At 36.0% G+C, this 25,218-nt stretch overlaps 1 protein-coding gene across 4 annotated transcripts in view; it reads left to right on the forward strand.

Moving 5' to 3' along the window:
* si:dkeyp-121d4.3 (uncharacterized) overlaps positions 1-25,218 on the forward strand; it is a 42,501-nt gene that overhangs the window by 7,527 nt on the left and 9,756 nt on the right. For 2 of the 4 annotated variants that reach the window (XM_067386750.1, XM_067386747.1), the window contains exons 2-15: positions 2,680-2,781; positions 2,868-2,992; positions 3,088-3,130; positions 3,747-3,872; positions 3,974-4,072; positions 9,010-9,231; positions 16,364-16,501; positions 16,605-16,739; positions 16,856-16,981; positions 19,820-20,050; positions 22,470-22,607; positions 22,827-22,931; positions 23,334-23,428; positions 24,450-25,182. In XM_067386750.1, coding sequence (XP_067242851.1) covers positions 2,680-2,781; positions 2,868-2,992; positions 3,088-3,130; positions 3,747-3,872; positions 3,974-4,072; positions 9,010-9,231; positions 16,364-16,501; positions 16,605-16,739; positions 16,856-16,981; positions 19,820-20,050; positions 22,470-22,607; positions 22,827-22,931; positions 23,334-23,428; positions 24,450-25,182 — 2,418 coding nt within the window. The remainder of the gene's footprint in view (positions 1-2,679; positions 2,782-2,867; positions 2,993-3,087; positions 3,131-3,746; positions 3,873-3,973; positions 4,073-9,009; positions 9,232-16,363; positions 16,502-16,604; positions 16,740-16,855; positions 16,982-19,819; positions 20,051-22,469; positions 22,608-22,826; positions 22,932-23,333; positions 23,429-24,449; positions 25,183-25,218) is intronic. The other 2 variants (XM_067386748.1, XM_067386749.1) reach the window with 2 other exon arrangements.

Consider the following 25,218-nt stretch of genomic DNA (forward strand, 5'->3'; position numbering starts at 1 on the left):
TGAGTTTTACAGCAAATGTGGATATTAAAATCTCCCAGTATTAACAGTCTGTCACAGCGTGGTACTAATGTCGGTAAGAACTCTGAGAATTCAGCAATAAAATCCTTATTATATTTAGGTGGTCTATAGATAAGTGCACAGAGTGTGGGACAGGATTGATCGATCTTCATTAACTGCACTTCAAAAGAAGTAAAGACATCAACAGGCAGAAGTTTACAGTGGTGATGCTTTCTAAACACGGTAGCTAAACCACCTCCACGGCCAACAGATCTTGGAGTGTTATAAAACATACAGTCTGCTGGAGTCAGTTCTCCTAAAGGAGCAGCATCCCCAGCATTTAGCCAAATCTCTGTCAGGAATAAAAAGCCTAAGTTCCTAGAGCTGAAGAAGTCATTCAGAATAAAAGATTTGTTTGCGAGAGATCTGGCATTAAGTAGTGCAAACGTAGCTGCCGATGAAGCTGAAGTTGATGATGAAGTTGAGATTGGCACAGTCTTAACAGATGAATAATCCAAAGAACGAATGTGGTCAAGATTAATACCGCCCCCCGTAGCCACAGGCTTGTTGATACGGCGGCGAGAAGTTGACCAAAACGACGGGATACAGTTGTTAAGTGCATGGCTGGTATGAAACGTCTCGAATCTGCGACGAGACCCCCGATGCACATAACGGGGCCGACGCGCAATTCCTAATGACTTGCAGATTTTGTATGTCTCGGCAGTCAGACGCGGTGTTCAAGTTCAAAAGTTCAGAGGCAGTGTAGAAATACATCCTATTCGTGCCGATGCACCGCCAAACGGATGAATCATGAGGAGTTATCCAAATAAAAGGCCAGTTCGTTAAAACAGTATAAACATAAAAGGAAAAAAGCCAGAACCAACCCATCTACACAGCCTGTCACAGCGCGAGGCCAAATCACCACCAATACACAATCGACAGGAGGTACGGGACCGGGCAGCCTTTGATTCAAGATCACCAAGCCCCCACAACACACTGATCACTAATGAATAGACCGATGGGCAAGTGTAAGCTAACTCACCGGAATAACAAAACGGATCAGGTCGGTAGAGTGTCCAGGCGATGAGACTCGCAGGCCAACTTTGTAGTGCAGGTTGCGCTGGCTAAATGTCAACAAAGTTCCTTGAGTTAGTCCAATCCAGAACAACCATTACATCCACAAGGCGGAGGATAATCCACTGGTGGAAACCATAACAGAAATGCAAAGTTATATGACCAGGAGAAGGAAAGCACGTTATCCGGCAGCATCCAATTTATTCGGCGAAAACCACCGCAGACAGCACATAACGCTCCGGAGAACAGCGGCAGACAGGCACGCCAGCGTACGCTCCACCGGAAGTGATTGATTGGATCATTGATGGTTGTGGTTTGCTATTGGTTGCCCTCATGCCTTTAAACACTTAATCAGAGAAGAGATGTCGCTGCAAGAAGGAAGGGAAGTTATTTTGATTAAAGATTATGAGGTCACGTGAGTTTAAGGTATAATGATGCCCACAAGGGTTGTGACAAATTAGCTCTCGAGACGAGATGATACATGATTGTATCCACGAGAACAATATTTTTACATTATTTTTAAGAAATCTTCAATGATGAAATGTATGACTTGAAATGTATGACTGGAAAAAAGTCTTTTATTCGACTGAAAGTCACAAAATGAAAAACAACGCAGGTGTATTTTGAAATGTTTTAACTGACCTTGGTCTGTGACTAACAATTATTTCGGTAAATCATTCAATTATTTTGACGATTAATCTGATCATGTTTTTTTTTTTTTTTTTTTTTTTTTAAATAGACCTAAGTGAACTATAGCCTTTAAAATGACTTAAAATACATAACTTTTCCACTGTCGGGCCAGTGCGAGCGAGGGCTAACAGCGTGCCGGGCTGGGCCTGTGGCCACAGACCTTAGGCACCGGGGCCAAAATCAAGTTGTGTTTCCACTGTCGGTCTGCTAGCTCCGCAGCGCTGATCTAAAAACCGCCCTTAAACACACCTCCCTTGATCAAACGTCACACAACCCAACCCATTTCAGTGTGTAGACCATCACCTGACTAAGGCCCGGCCCGGCCCGGCAGTGGAAATGCGGCTAATGAAGCAAAAATAATTGCTTCAAATAAAGTATCAAAAGCAAATAATTGTATGGTTTTATTGAACAACACTGTTAAAATACAATATAATATGCATAATATAAATGTAATCAACTTATGTATATTATGTATAATAACAAATGCCTACAGAGGGTGCCAGTGGCCTGGTGATTGTTGTTGTTACACTTTACAGCAGATCAAATCCTTGTTTAATATTGGCCAAACAGCATTTAATTAAAATGTCTACTTAATCCTTAATATTTGGCAATTTAAACTCAGAGTGAGGGTTTAAACTATTATTTTGAAATCGCGATGAACAACAATTTGCATATTTAGAAATTGATGTATTATCTTGTGTTTGCGTAGGCTTATAAATGACTTGCGTTACAAATATGGTGAAATGGCACATGACCCAGTCCCAGATGAATGTTTTAACTTAAGCAGCCCAAACATATGGTCACAGATTAATTATTTATAATAAATACTGAAATATTCCATTAAAAACAGTTGTCAGTTTTATTTTCTAGGTGACTTTAATGTAGAATTAAGCAAATCATTTTTTTCATGTAAATAAGGGCAATCATGCATTTGGAGAGAGAGGAGGGTTTGCTGGACCTCCACTAGATTTCCGGGGCCCGGGTCCAATGCAGCCACCACCTGAGGCGTTCAATGCCACTGTAAGTTCACCCTTGTATTTAATTCAGTACTAAATTATTGCTCTTGTTTGTATGAGCTTGTGGAAATGCAGTGCTTTTTATTTCAGAGCATGCCTCCTCCTGGAAAAGCATTTCCACCCCAACCTCCGACGAAAAAAGATCAGCCGGCAAAGACTGAACCTCCTAAATCGATGGCATCAAAGATATCAACATTCAAGAATATATCTGCAAAGTAATTTATAGTCATACTTTTTTTTGCTGGAAAATTGACAGTGGTTCTGAGAAAGGAGAGGTTGAAGTAAACTGCCATGTGTGTTTTTGTTTCAGCACTCCTCGTGGACGCTCATTGGGAGTCATTTCATTTATTGGCGTAAGTATTAATGATATTGTAAGTTATTAGTATAACATTAATAATGAATAATGTGGTGAACATGTCAGTGTGTCTTACCAGATGGGATGCTAAACCGCGCTGAGTTTTTGTCCTAACCCGCTGTGACAGGCATATGCAACACAAAACACGTTTTGTATTATATTAAAATGGTTTAACTTTAGTCTTATTGTGCAAGATGTTAATAGCCGTAATGAAAGCAATGCATAATTTACCTGTTAAAGGAAACACAAACATCCAAACTATGAACTCTGTAACCACAAAAAAATGTATTACATGACAAAGATTGTATAAGTCTCTGATTATGTATTTTGAATAATGTTGAATATTGTCATGTGGTGTGGACAGACAAATTGCTTGTCGCTGGAATCTTATCGTGTTGGGTTTAGTTTAGTACGTTCCAGCTGAAAATCTTTGCTGACCAATCAGAAGTCAGGACTTGAATTGTATGTTTTAGGATGCTTTTTTTAATCCATTATTTTCGGAGTAACATTTAAAACCATTTAAAATGACTCTTGTGCTACGTTTATTTAAATGAATTTATTTCTTGCTTTTTGATTATCAAACATTTTTATAGCACTTTTTCATTTCCCCTCAGAATAATTGTGGTTTCATTGAACGGGAGGATTTGAAGAAATTCTCTTTTGTTTTTGATGCCTTTTTTGGAAACCGAGCTCACTTGGTGCCTGGGGTTAAAGTGCATTTCACAGTAGTGAAAAATCTGGTAAGTGTTTATATACGTGATAAAATACCAGAATTCATTTGAAGCATTTTGTGTGTTGAAAAATGTTCTAATTTGTGTACTTGAACTGCTTGTGATGTTAGGGAAAAGAATGTGCGGTTGACGTGAAAGTGGCACCAGGAGGAACAGATGACATTGACAGTACGGTGTATGAAGGCGTAGTTATCACAACCCTTCCTGATGTGAGTAAAAGTCACATTAGTACTTTTTGTCCAATCAAGAAATGGAGGATGGGGCAAGTTATCTATCCATGGTATCTAATCTGCTTTCATTTTATGGTAAAGATTAGGGATGCTTAGAAGATTAGAAGCATGATCATACATTACAGTACTACATTCTCTTGAATAAATGATTCGATGACTTTGTGTTATTATTATGTTTGTATAAGCACGCATTATGCATTGCATTATTAATCATGAATAAATGTGGCACAAAAGCATCATGTTTATACTGTTTACAACATGTGCGTCAGCGGCAGTATTTCATACAAATGCTTGGAATAGTTTGGTCTCTAACTGAAACAATATAATATTAAAACAATAAGCTTGTATTCTTCTAGTTGAGACGTTTTCAACGATATATGACACAAGTCTCACAAGGATTTTACAGATCACATTTTCATGTAAAGCAGTTATTTTTTCCCCACTATGAAAGTAGAGCACTTTTAATATGTCAGCAAATTTAAAAGCACTTGATAAGTGTTGGTCTCATTCCCTATATTCACTGTAAAGTCAAGCTTCAAAGCTTTAAAACGTTTTGTTATGCAAGTGGTTAAGTAACATGATACCTTTAGTAGCACCCCCGCTTCAGATTTTAACAATGATCGATTATGGGAATTTATGTAAATTGACATCCCTAGTAAAGATAGATCCATCTAATAAAAGTATTAATCTCACTATTCAATATTAATGCACTTGTGTACTGAGAATAGAAATATGAGAGCTTTTCAGGGGAGGAAGTGTTAGAGTGCTGAGCATTGAGGGAGTTCTGCAGGTGTGTGTGTGTGTGTGTGTGTGTGTGTGTGTGTGTGTGTGTGTGTGTGTGTGTGTGTGTGTGTGTGTGTGTGTGTGTGTGTGTGTGTGTGTGTGTGTGTGTGTGTGTGTGTGTGTGTGTGTGTGTGTGTGTGTGTGTGTGTGTGTGTGTGTGTTGGCCTTGAGTGAAAAGCAGAAACAGTGAGTGGGAACTCTGAGCAGCCTCGACCCACAATCACAACTTCAGGGACAAAATGACTTTAACAAGTACATTAATCAATTCACATATTGAAGCAGTACTCATATTAACTGTCATCACCTCATGTACAATCTTTTTTTAACAGTGTATTCATAAATGAACAAATGTACAGAACAGGCCAGTTTTTTTTCTCTTGTGCATGTATGTGTGCGTGGGTGACTGACTGCTGCTGGCCTTGGTGAGTTAGATAAGAAAGGATTGAGAATGTCTGAATGTTTTAATTCCTTCAGCAACATGCAGTAGAGGTTCATCAAGGCCAGGTTGTTGTAGTTTCAGAAATTTCACTAGTTTAAATTTAATTTCATTTATCATTTATCAAGTTGTTCCATCTGTCCATAATGGGATAGTTCACCTAAAAAATGAAAATTCTGTCATTTACTCACCCTTATGTTGTTCTAAACCCATTAAGACATTTGTTCATCTTCAAATCACAAATAAAGATATTTTTAATTAAATCTGAAAGATTTCTGTCCCTCCATTGAAAGTCTATTAGCCAAAATGCCAAAAGACATTATATAAAATAATACAAAATAATTTGAGCAGTTTAATCCAAGTTTTCTGAAGAGACGCGATCATTATATATGATTAACAGATTTAATTAGGGGCCAAGCACTGAAGGTGTGTAGACATCTGTTGTAATATTTGGTGTTATTCTTCTTCTTCTTCCGCTCTGTAAGTCAATGGCAGCCCATAGAACCATATGGTAAAAATTTGAGAGATTTAGCACACAGGTAGAGGACAGTCTGATCTGTCACCATAGCAAATTTGGAGTCTCTAACTTAATGCCTCCTGCGCCACCACCTGTCCAAAATTTCACTCGCGTTTATGCTAATATCTTTTGACTCATAATGCTGTGTTCACACCAAACGCGAATACAGCGTCTGGCGCAAATGATTTCAATGTTAAATCAATGTAAAGACGCGTTTACGCGCGTCTGGTGGTTTCGAGGCGCGAATGAGGCATTTAGCGCGGCGCGTTTTTGTGCATTCACGCGTCTGACGCGAATTCGTTCATACTTCTATAGAGACAGGAATAAAAAGGACCTCGCTTGGAAGAGTGTCGGTGAGGAGATTGGGCAACCTGGTAAGTTGTAAATACACATTTCACTTTTGAGTCACGTACACGTTTATCGAGCCGCGAATACAAAGCGATAGCTCTCTCGATGAACGCACGATCAACACCATCTTGCAAACAGACAACCGCCTAGCACTTGCCCCTCCCACAAGAAGCGGATTTCGCCTCGGACGCCCGTCAATTTCGCTTCAAACGCTTGTTTTTTACGAATTCCCTGCGAATGCATTCAAAATGTTCAAGCGCCAAACTAGACGCGGTAGACGCGAATTTGACGCTCTATTCGCGTTTGGTGTGAACAGCATAAGGGTTAGAAACAATTCTTTTTTTTCCCTCTGATTTCTTAGCTCAAGACGATTAGTTTGCACCCTATGACGTGATCATTTTCCATCATGAAAATTTCCCTGTAATTTTTTAATTTTCTGAAAAACATACTTTTTCGAATTCCTGCTAGGCTTTTGCTCCGATTTTCATGAAATTTTAACTAGATTATCTTCAGACCATGCTGACAAAAAGTGGAGAGAAAAAAGTGGAATTCAAGTCGATTTGTCAAACCATTTTTGAAAAATCTGCAAACAAATTCTATGTAGCGCTGTCTTGAGGTAACATGCTGCATTTCGGCACAGCGCCACCTACTGGACTGGAGATACAAAAAAACTTTTTGTTTTTTGGTTATAACTTCGGAACGATTTTTTATTTATTTTTCCTGCTTATAACTTCGGAACGAATTATCCAAAAATCATAAAAATATTCTCGTTAGAATCAGGGCATCATGATGAGTCGAGTGATATCCATCTCAAATAGGGTTGCAAAATTCTGGGAATTTTTAAAGCTGGAAACTTTCCATGGGAATTAACGGGAATATATGGGAATTAACAGGAATTTATGGGAATAAACAGGGAATTTGCAAAATTGCAGGTTAGCCTATAACAGGGTACTTAAATGTAGTTGAAAAAAACATCTTGCAGCATAATTTTGGTTAAAACAACCAGATTTAATAAAATTTCGGTTGAATTTTTACACTGACATTCACACAGCACACTACTTACTGCAGGGCTATTGAGGACACACCCCCTGCATGCACTGTGCATTGCCCCAGTCCATAACATGCACATTTGATCAAAAATACAGAAAAAACAGTAATATTGTGAAATATAACTACAATTCAGAATAATGGTTTTGTATTTTAATATACATTAAAATATAATTTATTTCTGTGATGCAAAGCTGAATTTGCAGCATCATTTCTCCAGTCTTCAGTGTCACATGATCCTTCAGAAATCGTTCTAATATGCTAATTTGATACTCAATTATCAAAGTTGGAAACAGTTGTGCTGCTTAATATTTTTTATAACCTGTGATACTTGCAAGGATATGTGAAATTGATAAAAAAAAAAGTGATATTAAAGTGATATTGTTAGAAAAGATTTCTATTTTGAATAAATGCTGTTCTTTTTAACTTTTTAACCATCAATGAATCCTAAAAAAAACAGTATTACAGTTTCCAAAAAAATATTCAGCAGAACAACTGTTTCCAACAAATCAGCATATTAGAATGATTTCTGAAGGATCATGTGAAACTGAAATAAATAACACGTATCAACTGCTGCAATAAAAATATTTATTTTACATATTTACTAAATTAGAATTAATTGAATGCGAAAAAGAAATTTAATGTTATAACCAAACAAAATGTTTATATTTATGTTTGTATATGATACATTTTATATAAATATTATACATTTATATCAATTTCCAATTAATTCCCATAAATTTCCATAAATTCCCGTAAATTCTTGTTAAGTTTCCAAATTGGAATATTTACAAAATTCCCCCGGTTAAGTTCCCGTGGAAAGTTTCCGTAAATTTACCAGAAACTTTCCGCCCCTTTGCAACCCTAATCTCAAATGATATCCAACCCATATCAGCCATTTTGCGTTAGCCATTTAGAATTTAGCCATAAAATGCTGTATTTTATGAACATATTAGCGTATCGCTACGAAACTCAGTCTGTGTCTTCGGCACTATGCCCTGACAGTACTCAAAAATTTTCAGGGCAGCGCCACCTTGCGGTGAAAAGTTAAAATGAAATTTACAAAAAAGCTAACAACTTTTGATTAAATTAGTCTATTTTAATTAAATGCTCTCAATAGATTCCTTGGGTCATGCCAAGAACATATTTTGCCATATTTGGCCAAACTTCCTGTCTGCCATTTTTGAGTTTCTTTCAAAACCTACTTTTTCAAACTCCTTCTAGACCATTCGTCCAATTTTCACCAAAACCGAAACGTATCACCTCAGACTCTGCCGACAAAGAGTTATGAATTTCATGTCGATAGACAAAATAATTTTTGTATACCACAGGGGTCGCTTTGAGAGCCACTGCTTTGATGTGTCATGGTAACAATGTCCTGTTGTATAGTTTAGGGGTGTAACAGTTCAAATTAATTATGCTTTGGTTTTTATCATGGTTTTAGGGTCTCAGTTTCAATATGGTTCTCTTTTGTCCACGTTTTGTTGATCACTGTTGGAAGCCAGAATCCGTATACATCTTCAGAAACATACATTAGTCGTACTCGGTCTGTTTTACGCATTATTTTCAACAAACCATATTATAGATGCGTCGTCAGATTTAAGATGAACCGCAGTTCAAGTGCGTGCCGAACTGTGGGTGGAGAACGGTACAGTTCAATTATTTTTTTATTTATTTTTTATTAATTTTTTTTTATTTACCGAAAAGTTGCACCCCTAATAGAGTTGTTATAAAACATGAAGTATGTGAGCGAAGCATTAAAAATCTCTTTATGTATTTGATTAGGGCAATGTCAAGGAAGTTAATCCTGGCTGCATCAGGACCATTATCTCTACGGATCCCATTAAACTGCCCTTCGGAAAAGCGGACACCGATATAACTCTGCTCCTGTATGATCGTGTGGAGTTCCAGTTGCTGACAAATGTTATTACCAAGGAACAAAGAGCCACAAACATCAAACCTAAAACACCGGACACTTTTCAGCTCACCAAAGAAATCAGGGAGATGGTAAGTATCCCATCATATCCCACTGACCTTTTTTCTAGGTTTGTCTGTGAAAGTGTAGGACTGTTGAATTATATATGCTCAGGAATGGCAAAGGTTTTAGAGGCATCTGTTTGGATCACAGTAACATTGACATTTTTAAAGGAAAATAGTGTGAATGTCTGTGTAGGTGTCTGTGTCTTACTCAGCAACACATGCTACTGAGAGCAAATTGAAAACGGGAAGTTAGAGTTAACTTGAGAGCAAGAGGAAATGAGTTGAAGCATGACATTAAATCTAAATATGAAGCGTTGAGTGTACTGTATATATAATATAAAGATTGTTTTACTGTGCCAAGCATAGTAGGGTTCATAAGGTAAACACGTGTATATTTGGCTTTTTTCCTTTTGTTGTTGTAAATGTAAATGTAAACATGTAAATTTATGCACTGTGCATGGGTTGGGTTGTGTGACTTTGATCAAGGGAGTTGTGTTTAAGGGTGGTTTTTAGATCAACGCTGCGGAGCTAGCGGACCGACAGTGGAAACGCAACTTAATTTTGGCCTCGGTGCCTAAGGTCTGTGGCCATAGGCCCAGCCCAGCACGCTGTTAGCTCTCGCTCGCCCTGGCCCAACAGTGGAAAAGCGGCTATTGTGTGTGATAGGGCTGAAATGATTAGTCGACATTATCAACAACGTCGACAGTAAAAAATTGTCGACAAATATTTTTGTTGACGAATAGTCTTTTCATCTCGAATGACCTATTTAATGGCCTATAATAACGTGGGGGGGCGCTGTAGCGCAATACTGTAATGCAGCTCTCCCGGATCGAATCCAATAGAAGACACAGTGTTTCGGAGTGCATAGTGCAAACGAAGTCGAACTCGTAAAATGTGGGCGTTTAACATAGCATTAAACATAACATTTAGCATAACTACAAAAAATGTTGTCATGCAGGGCCACCAACTCTCATTCATACTCACTGTTCTCACACCACACGTCCATTTTTTCACGCAGTGAAAGATACATTGCAGAGCAAAGAGGACAGACAACGTGCCGACAGATGAGACAGATCAGGTTACTTTTGATATGAAACAAAATCTCAGCTTCTAAATTGTCAATTTTATTACGGGATTCAAACAATACATGTGCTTTTGGCGCTCTTTGATGTGTAGTGACAGATCACTGTAGCGCCTCAGGTCAAGCGGCAGGTGAACCTATTATTATCTCCTCTTTTCTGCTATTACATCACAAACTATATGAATGAACTTCAAAAAGTATAGTTATAAAAAAAGAAAATCTAGAGAGGAGCATTTTCTTTTTTTTTTAATACTTGAAGAGTTCAGATGCAAAAGCAGCTAAACGCCATCTCTGTCAAAAATTAGATAATCACATTGAACGAATGCTTACGGCACGTAGTACACGTTCAACAAATCACATGCTTCAAATCCTCTAAATCGCAGCGTCAGCCCATTCAGAAATATCAGTTTGTTGGCAAAAGCCTCTAGACGCCACTTCCCTTTGGCAGCTAAAGCCGCTATATTCAGAGAACAAATCAGAAGGCGTGAATCGAATCATATGATTCCGAGTGGTTTCAATATAGCGGCGCGCCGAGATTTTTTTTTTTAGAGTCAGATTGCGATTTTTAAAATAAAAGATGGAGTATGATGAAATGGATCAGCCTGTCCTACTAACATTGAATGGCAGAAGAAAACATTATTTACCTCAAAACTCTGCCTGTCATAAGGCAAAATAGCCTACAGTGGAAATGGCTTGGTCGCAGTTGTATAATGCACTCATAACATTTCTGTGTGCAGTGCCGTTACTTTGAAGGAATCGGATTTATTGTACATCAAACAACAGCTCTATTTCGCCAAAGACAAAGTCAAACAAGATGCTATTCTTCTGTCTCATATGGAAGCTGTGCCATATAAACGGAGGAGGCAAAAAGTGGAGGCTGAGAAGAGACATGTGTTAGATCCCTGTGTAAAGAGGTTTGTCTACGGTTGAGAGCACGTATCACTTAAAAACTTATCTTTTTCAGGGTTTTTAGTTGCATCTTTAGTGATTTTTCAACTATTTACCATGTCTTGTCCCAAATAGCTGGATTTTAGAGGTTTTTTTCATAAAAGCACAAGTGAATTTAGCTGGTTTTGACGAAAAAGAAAATCTAACTTGTTAAAAACCAATAAATTGTTGCCATGCCAAAAAAACTGTCATAGAAATATGATTTATTAATATTTTTTTCCACTTTCACTGATGTCAATTTTTTAACCAGCATCTGTTCTATCCATAGATACCAAACATTAGATTCTTTGGTGGGTCAATGAAGAACAACATTAATTTTGAGGCATTTATATTTTTTTTGTAGTGTCAGATTTTTTACAAAAAATAACACTTAGGTTAAAAATGGACAAAAATGTCCATGCCAAAAAACTGTCATAGAAATAGATGTATTGATATTTTTTTCCACTTTCACTGATGTCAATTTTTTAACCAGCATCTGTTCTATCCATAGATACCAAATATTCATTAATTTTAAGAACTTTAACCCTTTAAATGCTGGTTTGTTTACATAATGCCATAGGTGTTTTTTTATGAAAAAAATAAAAATAGTAGTTAATTTTCATAAACTAAATGCTAAGCAGAATTTTTTTTTCTTTGCTTATTAGATTCTTGGGTGGGTCAATGAAGAACAACAACATTAATTTTGAGGCATTTATATTTTTTTTGTAGTGTCAGATTTTTTACAAAAAATAACACTTAGGTCGATAATGGACAAAAATGTCCATGCCAAAAAACTGTCATAGAAATATTATATATTAATATTTTTTCCACTTTCACTGATGTCAATTTTTTAACCAGCATCTGTTCTATCCATAGATACCAAACATTCATTCATTTTCAGAATTTTAACACTTTACAAATCGGTTTCTTTACATCCTCGGCTTCTAATGCACCCATGTGCTCAGTGTCAGTGGGCAGCACTAGTTTCAGAGCTTCCTCTGCTGAGTAACGTCTCTTCAAACAATGAAATGATCAACCCCTCAAGCACCACATATGTATAGGTTTGGCTGTGAGGACACCTGTGTGAACTCAAACTTTGTATAAAATCTACCAGACTAAAAAATCAGTATTTTCTTGTGGTGAAAACTAAAATAATGTGTTTAGGGGCTTCTGAACGTCTACTTCAAATTCAAGCGTAACTTTTATCTCCGTACAAAAACAATAACAAGTGAAAAAGTGCAATCAAGGGTTAAGATGCGTGTTTGGTCAAAAGAAGAACCTTAAAGCCTTCTTTGACCTTTTTCATAGTTTTCACATGACCCTATGACCCTGCAAAGGGTGTGACTCATACATGGAGTGGGATTTTTGATTGCCAGTATGATATAATTTCTTTCAAACTAATTACACAAATACAATTTTCAGTAAACACCTGCAAACTACACTCTGACATCCTTACCAGTATACCCACACAATTATAGCTGCATTATTTTTCAAATTGACTTTGTCATAGACTATAATATGCATAAGCAGAAAACTCAAATAAAGCGAGTATTTCTTTTATATGCCAAATTTGAAAATATGGCACAATCTAGTAAAAAATGGTAAAAATGTAAAATTTGAAGCCTTGCCGATAGAATGAATGCCTATTTGCAAATATTGTATCATTTTATAGTCAAATGGCCCTGGGTTAAAAAATTGCAGTTTTAATGGGTTTCAATGTGGACATTTTTGTCCTTAAGGTCCTAAGTGTGAGTATTTTTTGTACAGAGGGTAAAATTGATTTTTTGAAGGAAATGAGGGTAAAATATTAAAATTCCAATAAAAATAAACACCTGAGCCAAAATTCATGTAGATGGCATTAACAAAGGCACACTTATAACAAAAAACAGAACTGAAATTGACAAAAATGTCCATAAGGATGCACAAGGGTTAAAATGAAACTCCTGAACTTGATCGTAAAAGCCTGGTAAAAAATGCTAATTTTAAAGAAAAGAAGTCTAATGAATTTAGAGGGTTTAGCATCTGAACTCTTTACTTATTTATTATTTTTTTGTTACTGAGAACAGAAGAACACAAATGGAAAGAAAGGGAAAAAAGAAAAAAAAAGGAAAAGCAAGGGTATTACAAAGGTTGCCATACATTACATATAAACCTTAAGGAACATAAAAAAGTTGTCATAAAGTACATATAAACCTTTTAGTCATTTCACCAGAACCTTATATCTGTAAACACTTATATACACTTTACATACACAATCATCTAAACCACAAAGGGACATATTAACCATTTCCACCATTTGCTCTCAAAGATTTGCATTTGCAGCCTAAGTGTATGTGTGAATTATTATTATTATTATTATTATTATTTATTTTATTTTTTTTTCCATTTCTCTAACCTCTGTTACTATTTGAAGCCAGTCTTCTCTCATATGTGGGTCTACTTTGTACCATTTTCGGGTTATTGCCTTTTTACTTGTTGCCAGTAAAATCTTATATAAATATTTGTCACCTTGTCCAACCTCATCTGGAATATCTCCCAAATATAAAACAGAAAATGATTTTGGTATATGTAGAGTGAAAACACTATTAATAGTAGAGCATACAGCTTCCCAAAAACCATTCACCTTTGGACATTGCCAAAAAATATGTGTATGATGGGGTTTTTCTACCCCACAGCTCCTCCAGCATGGGTGAGAGGTTCTTGTTTGTAATTCCTTAACTCTTGGTGTGATAAACGAGTCAGATTTTTCCAACAAAACTCACGCCATATTCTTGAGCTTGTTGAGGTATGTGGAATAGTGCATATTTTATTCCATTGATCAGGTAATAAGGATATGCCAACCTCTTTTTCCCATTTTAATCTTATATATTCTATTGAATGATTCCTTGAATTACTTATCACTTTATTTAGTTTGGATACAGTCTACTTGTACCTTTCTTATATGCCTGTATGATAACCTGCACAATCTGATTAATCTCATCATTGTCCTTTATTTCTTTCAAATAATACTGACGAGCCTGTAAATATCTAAATAGGTCTTGATTTACAAGACCAAACATGTCTTTTAAAGTTTGAAAACTCTCCATATTACCATTGTTTATAATTGGATTTATTTAGGAATTTCTGCACCCTGTACATTGCGTAAACCTATGATCCTTTGTCCCTGGTTTAAAATCTAGATTGTACGCCACCCAATTCAAAATCCTGATTTGTTTCTCCAAGTGAAGTTCCTTTACCATAGTAAACCACCATATTTAAAGTAAATTGTGTTATTGGATTAACATATTGGATTTGGTTTTGAAAATTAGAATTTTTTACCTATTAGAGCTTGAACTGGTATCCCTTGAAACTCATTTTCTATTTCCTTCCTCGTCTCCACCTCTAAATCACACCAACACACCAATGGTCTCAGCTGGGCGGCATAATAATAATCTTTCAAATTGGGGAGTGACATGCCACCCTTACTTTTATCCAGTTGCAATGTTTTATATCTAATTCTTGGCTTGCTTCCATTCCAAATGAATCTCGAGATTTGTTTATCCCATTCTTGAAACTGCTTAGGTGGTATGTCCACAGGGAGAGAATGGAAGAGATATAACAGTCTCGGGAGTATGTTTATTTTTATACTTTCAATTCTTGAATTAAAATTCAGGTGTGGTAGAGAAGACCAACGCTTAAGATCTTCTTTCATTTTTCTATTGATTATATTATAGTTCATTTTATATAACTTTGTTAAATCTTGAGTTAACCATACACCCAGATACTTAATTGTTTTTTGATTCCAATTAATATTTAATCTTTGTCTAAGTTCTTTTATTGGATTGAAACCAAATCACAACATTTGAGTTTTCTTTTAGTTTGTACCCCGAGAACCGTCCATACTCTTCAAGAGAATCAAATAGCTTAAGAGGTGATATGTCTGGATTAGAAAGATAAATCAACACATCGTGAGCATATACCGCTAATTTATGTTCTACTTTATTGACAATAATCCCTCCAATTGTGTTACTTTCCCTTATTGCCTAGGCCAGAGGCTCAATATAAATTGCAAATAACAAGGGAGAAAGAGGACATCCCTGTTGTGTTCCCCTTTCCAAGTTAGTAAGGCCACCATTTATTTAAATCCTAGCTTTGGGTCTGAAATACAGGGATTGGAAACTTCTGAGTTTTCTGAAAAGCCAAACCTCAATAGAACCTGAAATAAATATACCCAATTCACACAATCAAATGTCCAGGCTAACTAAAGTTGCTTTAGTATGATCTTATTGGATTTGTTGTATTATGTGAAGTGTTCTTTTTGTTATACCTTTTATTTATAAACTTTTTCAAAGTATTAACACAAAGCTTCATACAATTAAGGTTATGAAGCGTTCTTCTAATATTAGTCTGACGTCCTCTAATAAACCCTGTTTGATTTACAACTATCAAATCAGGCAGAAATGTCTCAAGTCTTTTCGCTAAAATGGAGGCAAATAACTTATAGTCTACATTCAAAACTGATATTTGTCTGTATGAACTACACAGGGTTTTGTCCTTTCCTTCTTTGGGTATAATTGAGATAATCACTTCTCTTCAAGAAGGAGGAATAACTTAAATGATGAAATAAGAAGTGGTGAAATCTCTTTTAAATGTTTTGAACCACTCTGAAGGCAAACCATCATTACCAGGCATTTTATTATTCTTAAGATTATTTAATGCCTTATCTTTTTATCTGCCTTATCTATTTTATTTATGTAAGGTTATTTTGGTACTGTCCAATAGAAGGAAGGTCGATAGGGTCTAAAAATGTTTTAATTGAATCAGTATTTACATGTGTCTGTTGTGAATATAGGAATTTGTAGTATAATTCAAATGCCTCTTTAATCTTATCCAGGTGATGGTAGCATTTTCAAAAGAATATGCACAATATTCCCAGACTTAATAAAACAGTACCAGTCATTTTAACAGAGTTTTTTAACAAATTGATTAAAAAAACTTTCAAAAGCTGAAGTGATTTCCTTGTTTTATTTATTAGTTAAAGTATAACACAGTATTAAAAAGACTGGTTAACACCTAGAACACCCTAGCATCATAGCCCTGAGTTTTGCACAGACAAACACTACTTAAATTTTCTTCTGAAAACATAATAAATGTATAATTTTTTTATCACAGGGTGTGGTCATGAACAAGAGCGATGGAACCCTGACAATCATGACAGAGAACCATAATAACCTGATGGCTTCTGCTGCTGACCATTTATCAGATGATGAGCTGAATGTCATGGATGAAGTGGAGCTCACTGTTTTGACTGTGAGTGAAATCATTAGGCTCTTTGTTTCACCAGTACAACACATTGGCTTTTTTTGTTGATTGTATTCAAAGCTTCATAACATACAAATGTTGTGTGTTGAAGGTGAATGACACAAAGAAGGCTGTCCGACTCAAAAAGCTGCCTGGGGGCTCTGTGACCTTTAATCAACAAGCAAGAGGCACTGAAAATATTTCTGTCTTAAAGGACAACGCATCTGGCACACCTGGCAAAGACAAGGTATTTTAGACTAATAAAAGGCTCATAGTTGTCCTTGTTGTAGATAACTTTAGGAAATTGTTGTGCTCATTGAAACTTTCACTTTCTTCTAAATCACATTCACACTTCATCTGCAGTGGAGGCCTGTGACCATGGAGGCTGGTTCTCAAGAATCAGCTTTCTCCTTCGATGTAAGCAGTGAGAAATATGAGGGGATGATTGCCAAAATCGCCCCAAAGAAAAGCCCAACCCAAGAAAAGGAGGTAGGCTTTTTTACAATCCCGCAACCTGTACACCTGTAAGAAACTAAAGGAGAAAAAAAATCTCTTAACTATTTATTTAAATATAATTAAATTTGTTCTGGAGTAAGAATCAGATAAGGAATAACGTAATGTTGTCATATCACTCTTTAAATCTTAAATCTCTAAAACTGCATGAATAGGCGATAGATTTGCATAGATTTTACCATAAGGCCTCCCACTTTCTTTTACCACTTCCAGTTCATCTTCATCCACCTTGGTCTTCCATGACTTCCAATAAAATGCCTACCTTATAGGCCTGGGTATTGACACAAATTTCACAATTCGATTTGAGTTCGATTTCACAATCTTTTTATTCATTATTGCTTAATTGGGGCCTATCAGGTACAGTACATGGCACATTTCCTCAAGGAAAAAAAAAAAATATAATTAATGCTGTAAACTATGCAGGGAACCCCAGTTGGTACATCACGTTAATATTAAAGGTTATTCTTTAATGAATCATTATCTCATTATAGTGGTAGGGTGATGACTAATGATCAGTTCACGTGCACTTTGTGCTGCTGCTTCGCTTGAACTGAGGCACTACAGCAATCTGACACGCCACAATAAAGAGCATCAAAATGGTATTTACTTAAAATGGACAGAATTTGAAATCTTCAAATCATATCAGAAGTACAGGGTTCCTACGCAGTTTGGAAAAGTCTGGTAAAGTATGAAATTTGATTGTAGTTTTTTCCAGGTCTGGAAAAAACGGAAAACAGAGTATGGAAAAATATTTGTGTTTCCCCTATTCAGTTTTCTGAAATATAGCCTTTGCAATGCAGCCTTTGCAATTTCATAATCACACTAAGAATCACGTTTAAGCGATAATTGCATTTAAGTTCAATGTTATTTTTCGTATTGTGCGATCAAAACTTGCAGCCCTAGATTGTACTATATACCAGATATAATACTGTATAATGTACTGTTTGTTAAATAGGGTCTAGGACATCTACAGAGAGGTTTGAAAATTTGAGTCTGGAAAAGTATGAAAATGAAAATTGAAAATTGAAAATGTGTAGGATTTCTGGAAGTAAGAAAGCACAAAGCTTATTGCAATTTATTGGATGGGATGTGCGCTGCAAAGCTCTGTTCGTTCACTGAAAACAGCATAGACTGAAAGATCGATTCTTGGGATTGAAGACTCAATATCGTTTCTTCAAAATGATAATCGATAAAAATAAGAATTCTTTTTTTTTCTTCTTCTTTTTCTACCTTGTATGTAAATGTTTTTGTATTTGGAAGCATTTTCTCTGACTCTCTAGACTCTTCCAAGACCTTGACCTTGACTACAGAAAGGAGTATTATTCACTAGTTGTTTCTCACAGCATTTGGCTACAGAAAGCAGATTAGTCTTGAAACATAAGAGAAGGTAAAAGAAAACGACATGCATTAAGAAGTACATTTTCCCCAAAATATTGATTCACACGCATATATGTAAATGATATATATGTATAAAATTAAACATAAACAACATATACTGTGAATGATAAACAAATCATCCCTCCTTGTGACACATCCTCCCTTCAGGGACAAGCTTGAGTTTCTGTTGGCTTCCAGAAATTCTGTTTGTTAGTCTAGTAGTTTTGAGAGCATTAGAGGGTTTTTTGGAAAGTCCCTTCAGCTCTGCATGTTGCATTGAAGAGATGCATGGAACGTTTTGTAATTATTTATAGAACCAGTGTGGGAGGTTTTAATGTCATCTTTTTGCACCTTGATCAGTAGGGCTGTGAATCTTTGGATAGACAGCGAATCGATTTGATTCACGATTCATAGGTGTTTGATTCGATTCAAGAACGATTTTTGCAAATTCAGAACGATTTGATTCGAGACAATTCATATTAAAATTTGGTTTAATTCGATTTGGCATTTTTATATGCATTCATTAGGGTTATTGAAATGCTTCCCCCAACGTGTCTTAAGCAGCGGTCACACTAGACTTTGAATGTGCAAAATTTTTTCTGATGCTGTAACGGTCCAACTAATCCTAAACTAACTTTTATTCACAGAATAGTAAGAAAATCCATCTTTGTTCTCTGATTCTGAAAGAAAATGTGCTGGGTGTCTAATGTTGCTATAGTAACGAACACAAATTTAATGCGCATCTGATTGATAGATAAACAGTGCACTCTTTTTTCAGTGTTGTTAATGTTGTAGTTAATTCAGCAGTTTCCTTCTTACATTAAGTTTAGCAACATTAAGTTAAATTTCATTTATCATTAATTGAACTGTGCTTATGCATTTAGACACTTACATTATATGTGTTCGCTCTGTCCATGCAATAAATGCGCATCCTTGAATAAGCGAGGTTTTACTTCAACTGCTCAGGTAATGTCAATGGTATGGTCATACCATTTCCGTAAAACTTCAGTATTTTATCTTTATAGAAAATAACTGTGACATTTCCATGCAATGAAAGCGTTTTATTTCAACAGTAGTGACCATGCAATGACTGGGCAGCTTTATCAGTGGCTTGAGCAGTTTGACTCAGGACTCTTGCTGTGAGGGCTTGAGTGACATGCGCAACGTCTCCATCAATTCACGCATGTAGTAATTTAATGTTTATATATTTTAAAGCACTAAATCACTATAGAATCAGGATTAATCAGATTATTAACATTTTACATCAATTATCGCCCGAAATTAACGATTCACGATTCAAAAAAGTATATGCATCGTCAGGATTTGTAATCGATGCATCGAGAAAACGAGTGAATCGTTACATCCCTATTGATCATGGCATTATTTGTTTATAACAGTTGTGTTCCTATTATTATTATTTATTTATTTATTTATTAGCAGATGGACAAGCAAGAGCTCCCTTTGGGTCTTCTGGTCACCACAGTGGAGGGCACTGAGAAACGGTTATCTTTTAGGTCAGGTGACATGATCACAAAGGCCACCATGATGATCGGTGACAAGGTCCAGTTCAACATTTCCACCAACAGCGTAACCAAGGAGGAGTGGGCTGTCAATGTAGAGATCCTGCCAGAAACTTTCCAGACAGACTCTGAAGAGCAACGAAAGATAGTGAGTGTTTTTCTATTGTTGTTATCCATGGTGATTTGGGGTTTTGAAGTAGGCACAAGAGTTGATTAGCAGCTGTACCATATCTTGCCCTGCATCTCAATCAGCTCCCTAGCTTCCTAGGTCATGAATCAGTATATTGCATAAATGAATGTGGCCAACTCCCTTATCAGTGCCCTAATCAGACTACTGAACTAGGGAGATGATTGAGACGCACATTTGGTCTTAGGTTAGCATGGTGCATCTAGCTTTTTAAAAGATGAAAGTAGCCCTAGGCTTGCATAGTTGCATCATTGGTTATAATATTAGGACATTATAGTTATAGACAAAGAAGCTCCATTAACTGATAGCAAACAGAGTGTAGGGAATGCACTGAAATTAAGATCATAACTTTTTTTAATTATGCTTTGGAGTAACTATCAGTTCTACGAAAGATAGAATTATTTTTTCAAGCTATTATAGCAGCGTTTATCAAACTTTTTGACTTGAAAATTCGTTCGCATGATTTATTAATTCATTCACTCATTGTAGTTCAATTGTGGCCACAAATTAAAGGATTAGTTCACTTTAAAATGAAAATTACCCCATGATTTACTAAAAATAAAATATCTAGCTTCTGCCAGACCGTCTTCCATATTCAACTTACAAAGTGTAAAACTCTTGCAGTTCAAAACACTTACACTACGTCCTATGCCTTCTGTATTCAACTTAAGAAAATCAGTCACCAGACAGAAGCTAGATATTTTACTTTATAACTTGTTAAATATGGATTTTTTTTTTTTTTTTACACAAATGCATCGCTTTGCTTCAGAAGGCCCATATTAACCCCTCAGAGCCGCGTTGAGTACGTTTAAGATGGATTCACTTTCACAAGCCATTCACTGCCATTATAAAGCTGGAGTTATGTTTCAGACCATTTTACAGCTAGAGTTGCACCTTCATCATGACTGTAATTTGCGTGTACATTTGCAGCCTTTTGTTTTGTGCAAATGTAAGTTGTAATATTTTTTTATTTGGTGAAGGCCTAACTATATCTGATTTATCTCATGTTGGATGCATTTGGTTAAGAACACGTGCCGTGATCCGCTTCAGCTTACAGTTTACTGGTGTTCATTCAGTGCATCAGCATGCGCAGCTCAAACATCAATGCACAACTAATAATAACTATGATCTGGATTGTCATATTACATAACATTAATGAGAACACTATTTTAACAAATCGTTGTGAATTCATTGGGTTTGCATCCACAATAGGAGTACACATTCTGACAAGCACACATCTGAGGCAGCAAGTAATTTAATGAATAATCAATCACATCAACTAATTTTACAACCCTACTATCCCTCTATTTAGATTAAAACCCTTCTCATTCATTTGGTGAGGAACATGGCATTTTAAGCAGCATTTGCACACCCTGTCATGCTGTTGACTATAAGCCATTGCAGTTGATGCATATTGCAGTATTAAGGCTGACGATTAATCAATTAATTGATTGTTAATTTAAACGACGATTGATCATGGGAATTTGTGTAAATTGACATCCCTAGTCAGGATATTTATTAATATAACTCTGATTGTGTTCATCAGAAAGAAGAAAGTCATATACACCTAGGGTGGTTTGGGGGTGAGTTAAGCTTGGGTTAATTTTCATTTTAAAGTGAACTAATCCTTTAAGAATTTGTTCCCACAATTTATTAATTTGTTCACTCGTTTTACTCATTGACCAGTCTCAATGTGTCCATGGTTAATATGAGGACATCATTGATGATAGAGGTCCATAGGAAGATTTGGCCAGGGTTACACCTCTACCCACCTCAGAAAACACCCTGAGATTTTTAATGATCGCAGGTTCTTTGCTAGTGTTTTCAAAAGTACTTATATTTTGGTACCAAGTCAATATTAAAAAATGTAAAGATAATGATGTCTGCCTTTCTGCAGTACCAGTAGTACCGAGTACTGCTCTGTGAAGGTCATCAGTGTGTTTTTACAGTGCTTTTTTTTTTGAAGATTTGAGCATTGTAGCTAAACAGACATTTGAATGGTATTTCTCATAGACCCTCAACAGTGTGATTGAACGAATCACACTTGTTTGAATTCACATATCAGACTGGGTACACATGAAAACATGAGCCCTTTTTCAGTAGCTCTGGGATTTAAACTGTCCAATGTAAAATAATTTCTTGTGCATGCTTTTTTCCTCTCCATGTCAGTTTCTGAAATGAGATCTGTGAAAGTAATGATTAATGTTCATATTTTTTGGCAAATATTTTGGCCTATTTTCTTTTTCACCTCATTTTAGCATTTGCCAAAGAACCAGAACCAGTGAGGAACAGATGCTGTGTTTTGCCACAGCTAATCTTTAAAATATGATCTTTCTAATTCAAGATTTAATTTTGCTTATGACATGCTTTTATCTATTAGGGGCTTGTTGTAAAGGTGGATGATAATTTTGGGTTCATCAAGACACAACTGGACCCGCAGCTATTTTTTGACACAAATGAGGTTATGGAGGACACCAAACTCACTTTGTATGAGAAAGTTGAATTTACGTTAGTACCGGTAAGTTCTCAGGCGCTGAAACATCATGACTTCTGTTGTATTACATTATTACTGTTATTACAGTAACACATTTTGTTCATGGACTTTTTTTAACTACTAAATTTTTTCCTGCCCAGTATTTTGTTACTTGTAGTTCTGGCTTTTGCTGGAAAAGTAAAGGATACATTTTGGATACTGATGTCAATCCAGTTTTTGATCTAATTGCTATACTTTTTGAAGAATGAAGCAGCTGAAGGGGGAAATCACGCTGTTAGAATAAGGAGACTGAATGAAAGTGTCTTCACATCGGCACCAAAATTAGAGGCTTTTGGGGTAAAAGAGAAGGTGCAGTACATGAGTTTTTTTGTTTTGTTTTGTTGTTGTTGAAAGATTTATATACTAGGGTTTGCATGACTACTCATTTTACTAGTCATCCAAAAAAATAGTTGGTGGGTCAATACCTAATGAATCAAAATACACTGTGCAGCATCAGTGGTCAAGGCCTCTGTGCAACACTGGTAGCTTCAGTGTAGATCACAATAATTTGGGCCATCTTATATGTTTGGTACTTTATGAATGATCAGGGATCCCAGTTCATGTGGCAGAATAATGACTAGTATCAGAACAAATCGACTAGTCAGTGCAACCCCTAGTTTATACAATATATACTTTATCAGTTTAGTAACTTTCCATGGTTTGGTTGATCCCTAAATGTAAGTTCTACCACATTTGCTTGGCTGCCTGCAGAAGAAAATGACCATCAAATTGCTGAAGGATCCAAAAGAACAAATCAAGGCAGAGGTCAAAACAGAGGACAAAAGCTGTGAATCCATGGGTGTAGAGTAAGTAAATCATGAGTAAGTAGTAGTAGCAGTTTAGCCCATTAGTGCACAGTTGTTCTAAAGGAGTACTTCATTGGAACATAGTTACATTGAGAGTAAGTCTGACAGTAAAACAATAAGTCTCCTTTTTGTCATAGATGGGTATAAGTGAAATGTTTGGTCACAATGCAAAAATGTGCCTCAAAACTAATTCGCCATTTCATCAGCTTTACTTTTATCTTCTGTAATTTGCTTTCTTGAATACAAAATAAAGTATGTCTGACAGAAAAGAATAAACAATTAGTTTAAAAAACATTGATAAATTATAATTTGGTTATTAGATATGTCGCCAAGCACCTGGAACAGACATCAAATGTGATAACATAGATATTTCACATAATGATAATAGTTAATCCTGTATATATATTTTACATCTTAAGTATTTCGGTCCCACTTTATATTAAGTGGCCTTAACTATGTACTTACATTTAAATTAATAATTTGATACAGTGCACTTATTGTGTACATGCATGTTATTACATTGTACTTATATTTTAAAAAATCCTGCATGTAATTACATCTGTAATTAATTTCTGTAATTACATTTATAATTACGCTGTTAACCCCTCCCTTACACCTTACCCCTACCCTTAAACCTACCCATACCACCAAAGCTTTCCCTAACCTTAAACGTATCCCACCTCAATAGCAGTAAAAGTGTTTTTCAATTCAATATGAACCCAATAAATACATTGTACTTATTTTTTTTATGTAAGTACATAGTAGTTAAGGCCACTTAATATAAAGTGGGACCAGTATTTCCAATAAAAATGTTGTTTAAACATTTGATTCAATACTTGTGTATTGTAATTAATTACATTTAATTTTGCTAGTTATCTATATAGTATGTATATTTAAGGTTTTCCATTGTAGATCTTCCACTTTTCAGTTTTATTTTTTTTTTGAAATATTATATTGTCCATATGTTGTAACATTTAATACATTTTTATGCGATTTGTCTTGACAATTTCTTGATCTTTAGCAAGCCAAACAAGGGAAAAGACAAGGCATCTCCATCTTTGTCATCTGTAAAAGATCTGAAGAAGCAAAGTGAAATTAAACAAGAAAGGACCACAGCTAAAGGTGATAGAGCGCGGAGCAGAAGCAGGGAAAATAGTCGACGTAGGTATAGTCGAAGCAGAAGCAGAGAAAGTAGCAGACGCAGATATAGTCGCAGCAGAAGCCGGAGCCGAGACAGAAGCAGGAGCTACCACAACAGATACCGAAGTTCCAGCCGTGAGAGGAGGGACAGTCGATACAGGCACAAACGCAGTCGCAGTCGTAGCAAAGAGCGCTTGGAGAGATACCGACGGAGTTGCAGTCGCAGCAGAAGCAGAGAAAGGAGCACCCAAAGTGCCAGGAAGAGAAGCCGCAGCCCAGCCGACAGATATGATCGCTATGCAAAACAAAGCAGTAGTAAAGATTCCAGCAACAAAAACAGAGCTAAAAGCCCTGATAATGTAGATGAAGAATTATTGAGAAAAAAGAGAGAGCTAATGGAACTCAACGAGATGATTGCACGCAAGAAAGCTATTGTTGCTATGGAGCAGAATGCAAAGAAAATTGAACCTGGGGTTGAGGTAGAGGGAAAAAGTGGAGTTACAACTTTTGATTATCAACATGTACATCGTGAAAACGTGTGGATGCCTGACCTAAAACCGGTGAAGTCCATCTTGAAGAAACAGTCTGAACCTCACACTAATCCTCAATCTCAGGTTTGTTTTTAACTTGGACTCCTAGCTTTTGTTTTG

The sequence above is a fragment of the Chanodichthys erythropterus genome, chromosome 5, assembly GCF_024489055.1.
Source record: "Chanodichthys erythropterus isolate Z2021 chromosome 5, ASM2448905v1, whole genome shotgun sequence".
Lineage (NCBI taxonomy): Eukaryota > Metazoa > Chordata > Actinopteri > Cypriniformes > Xenocyprididae > Chanodichthys > Chanodichthys erythropterus.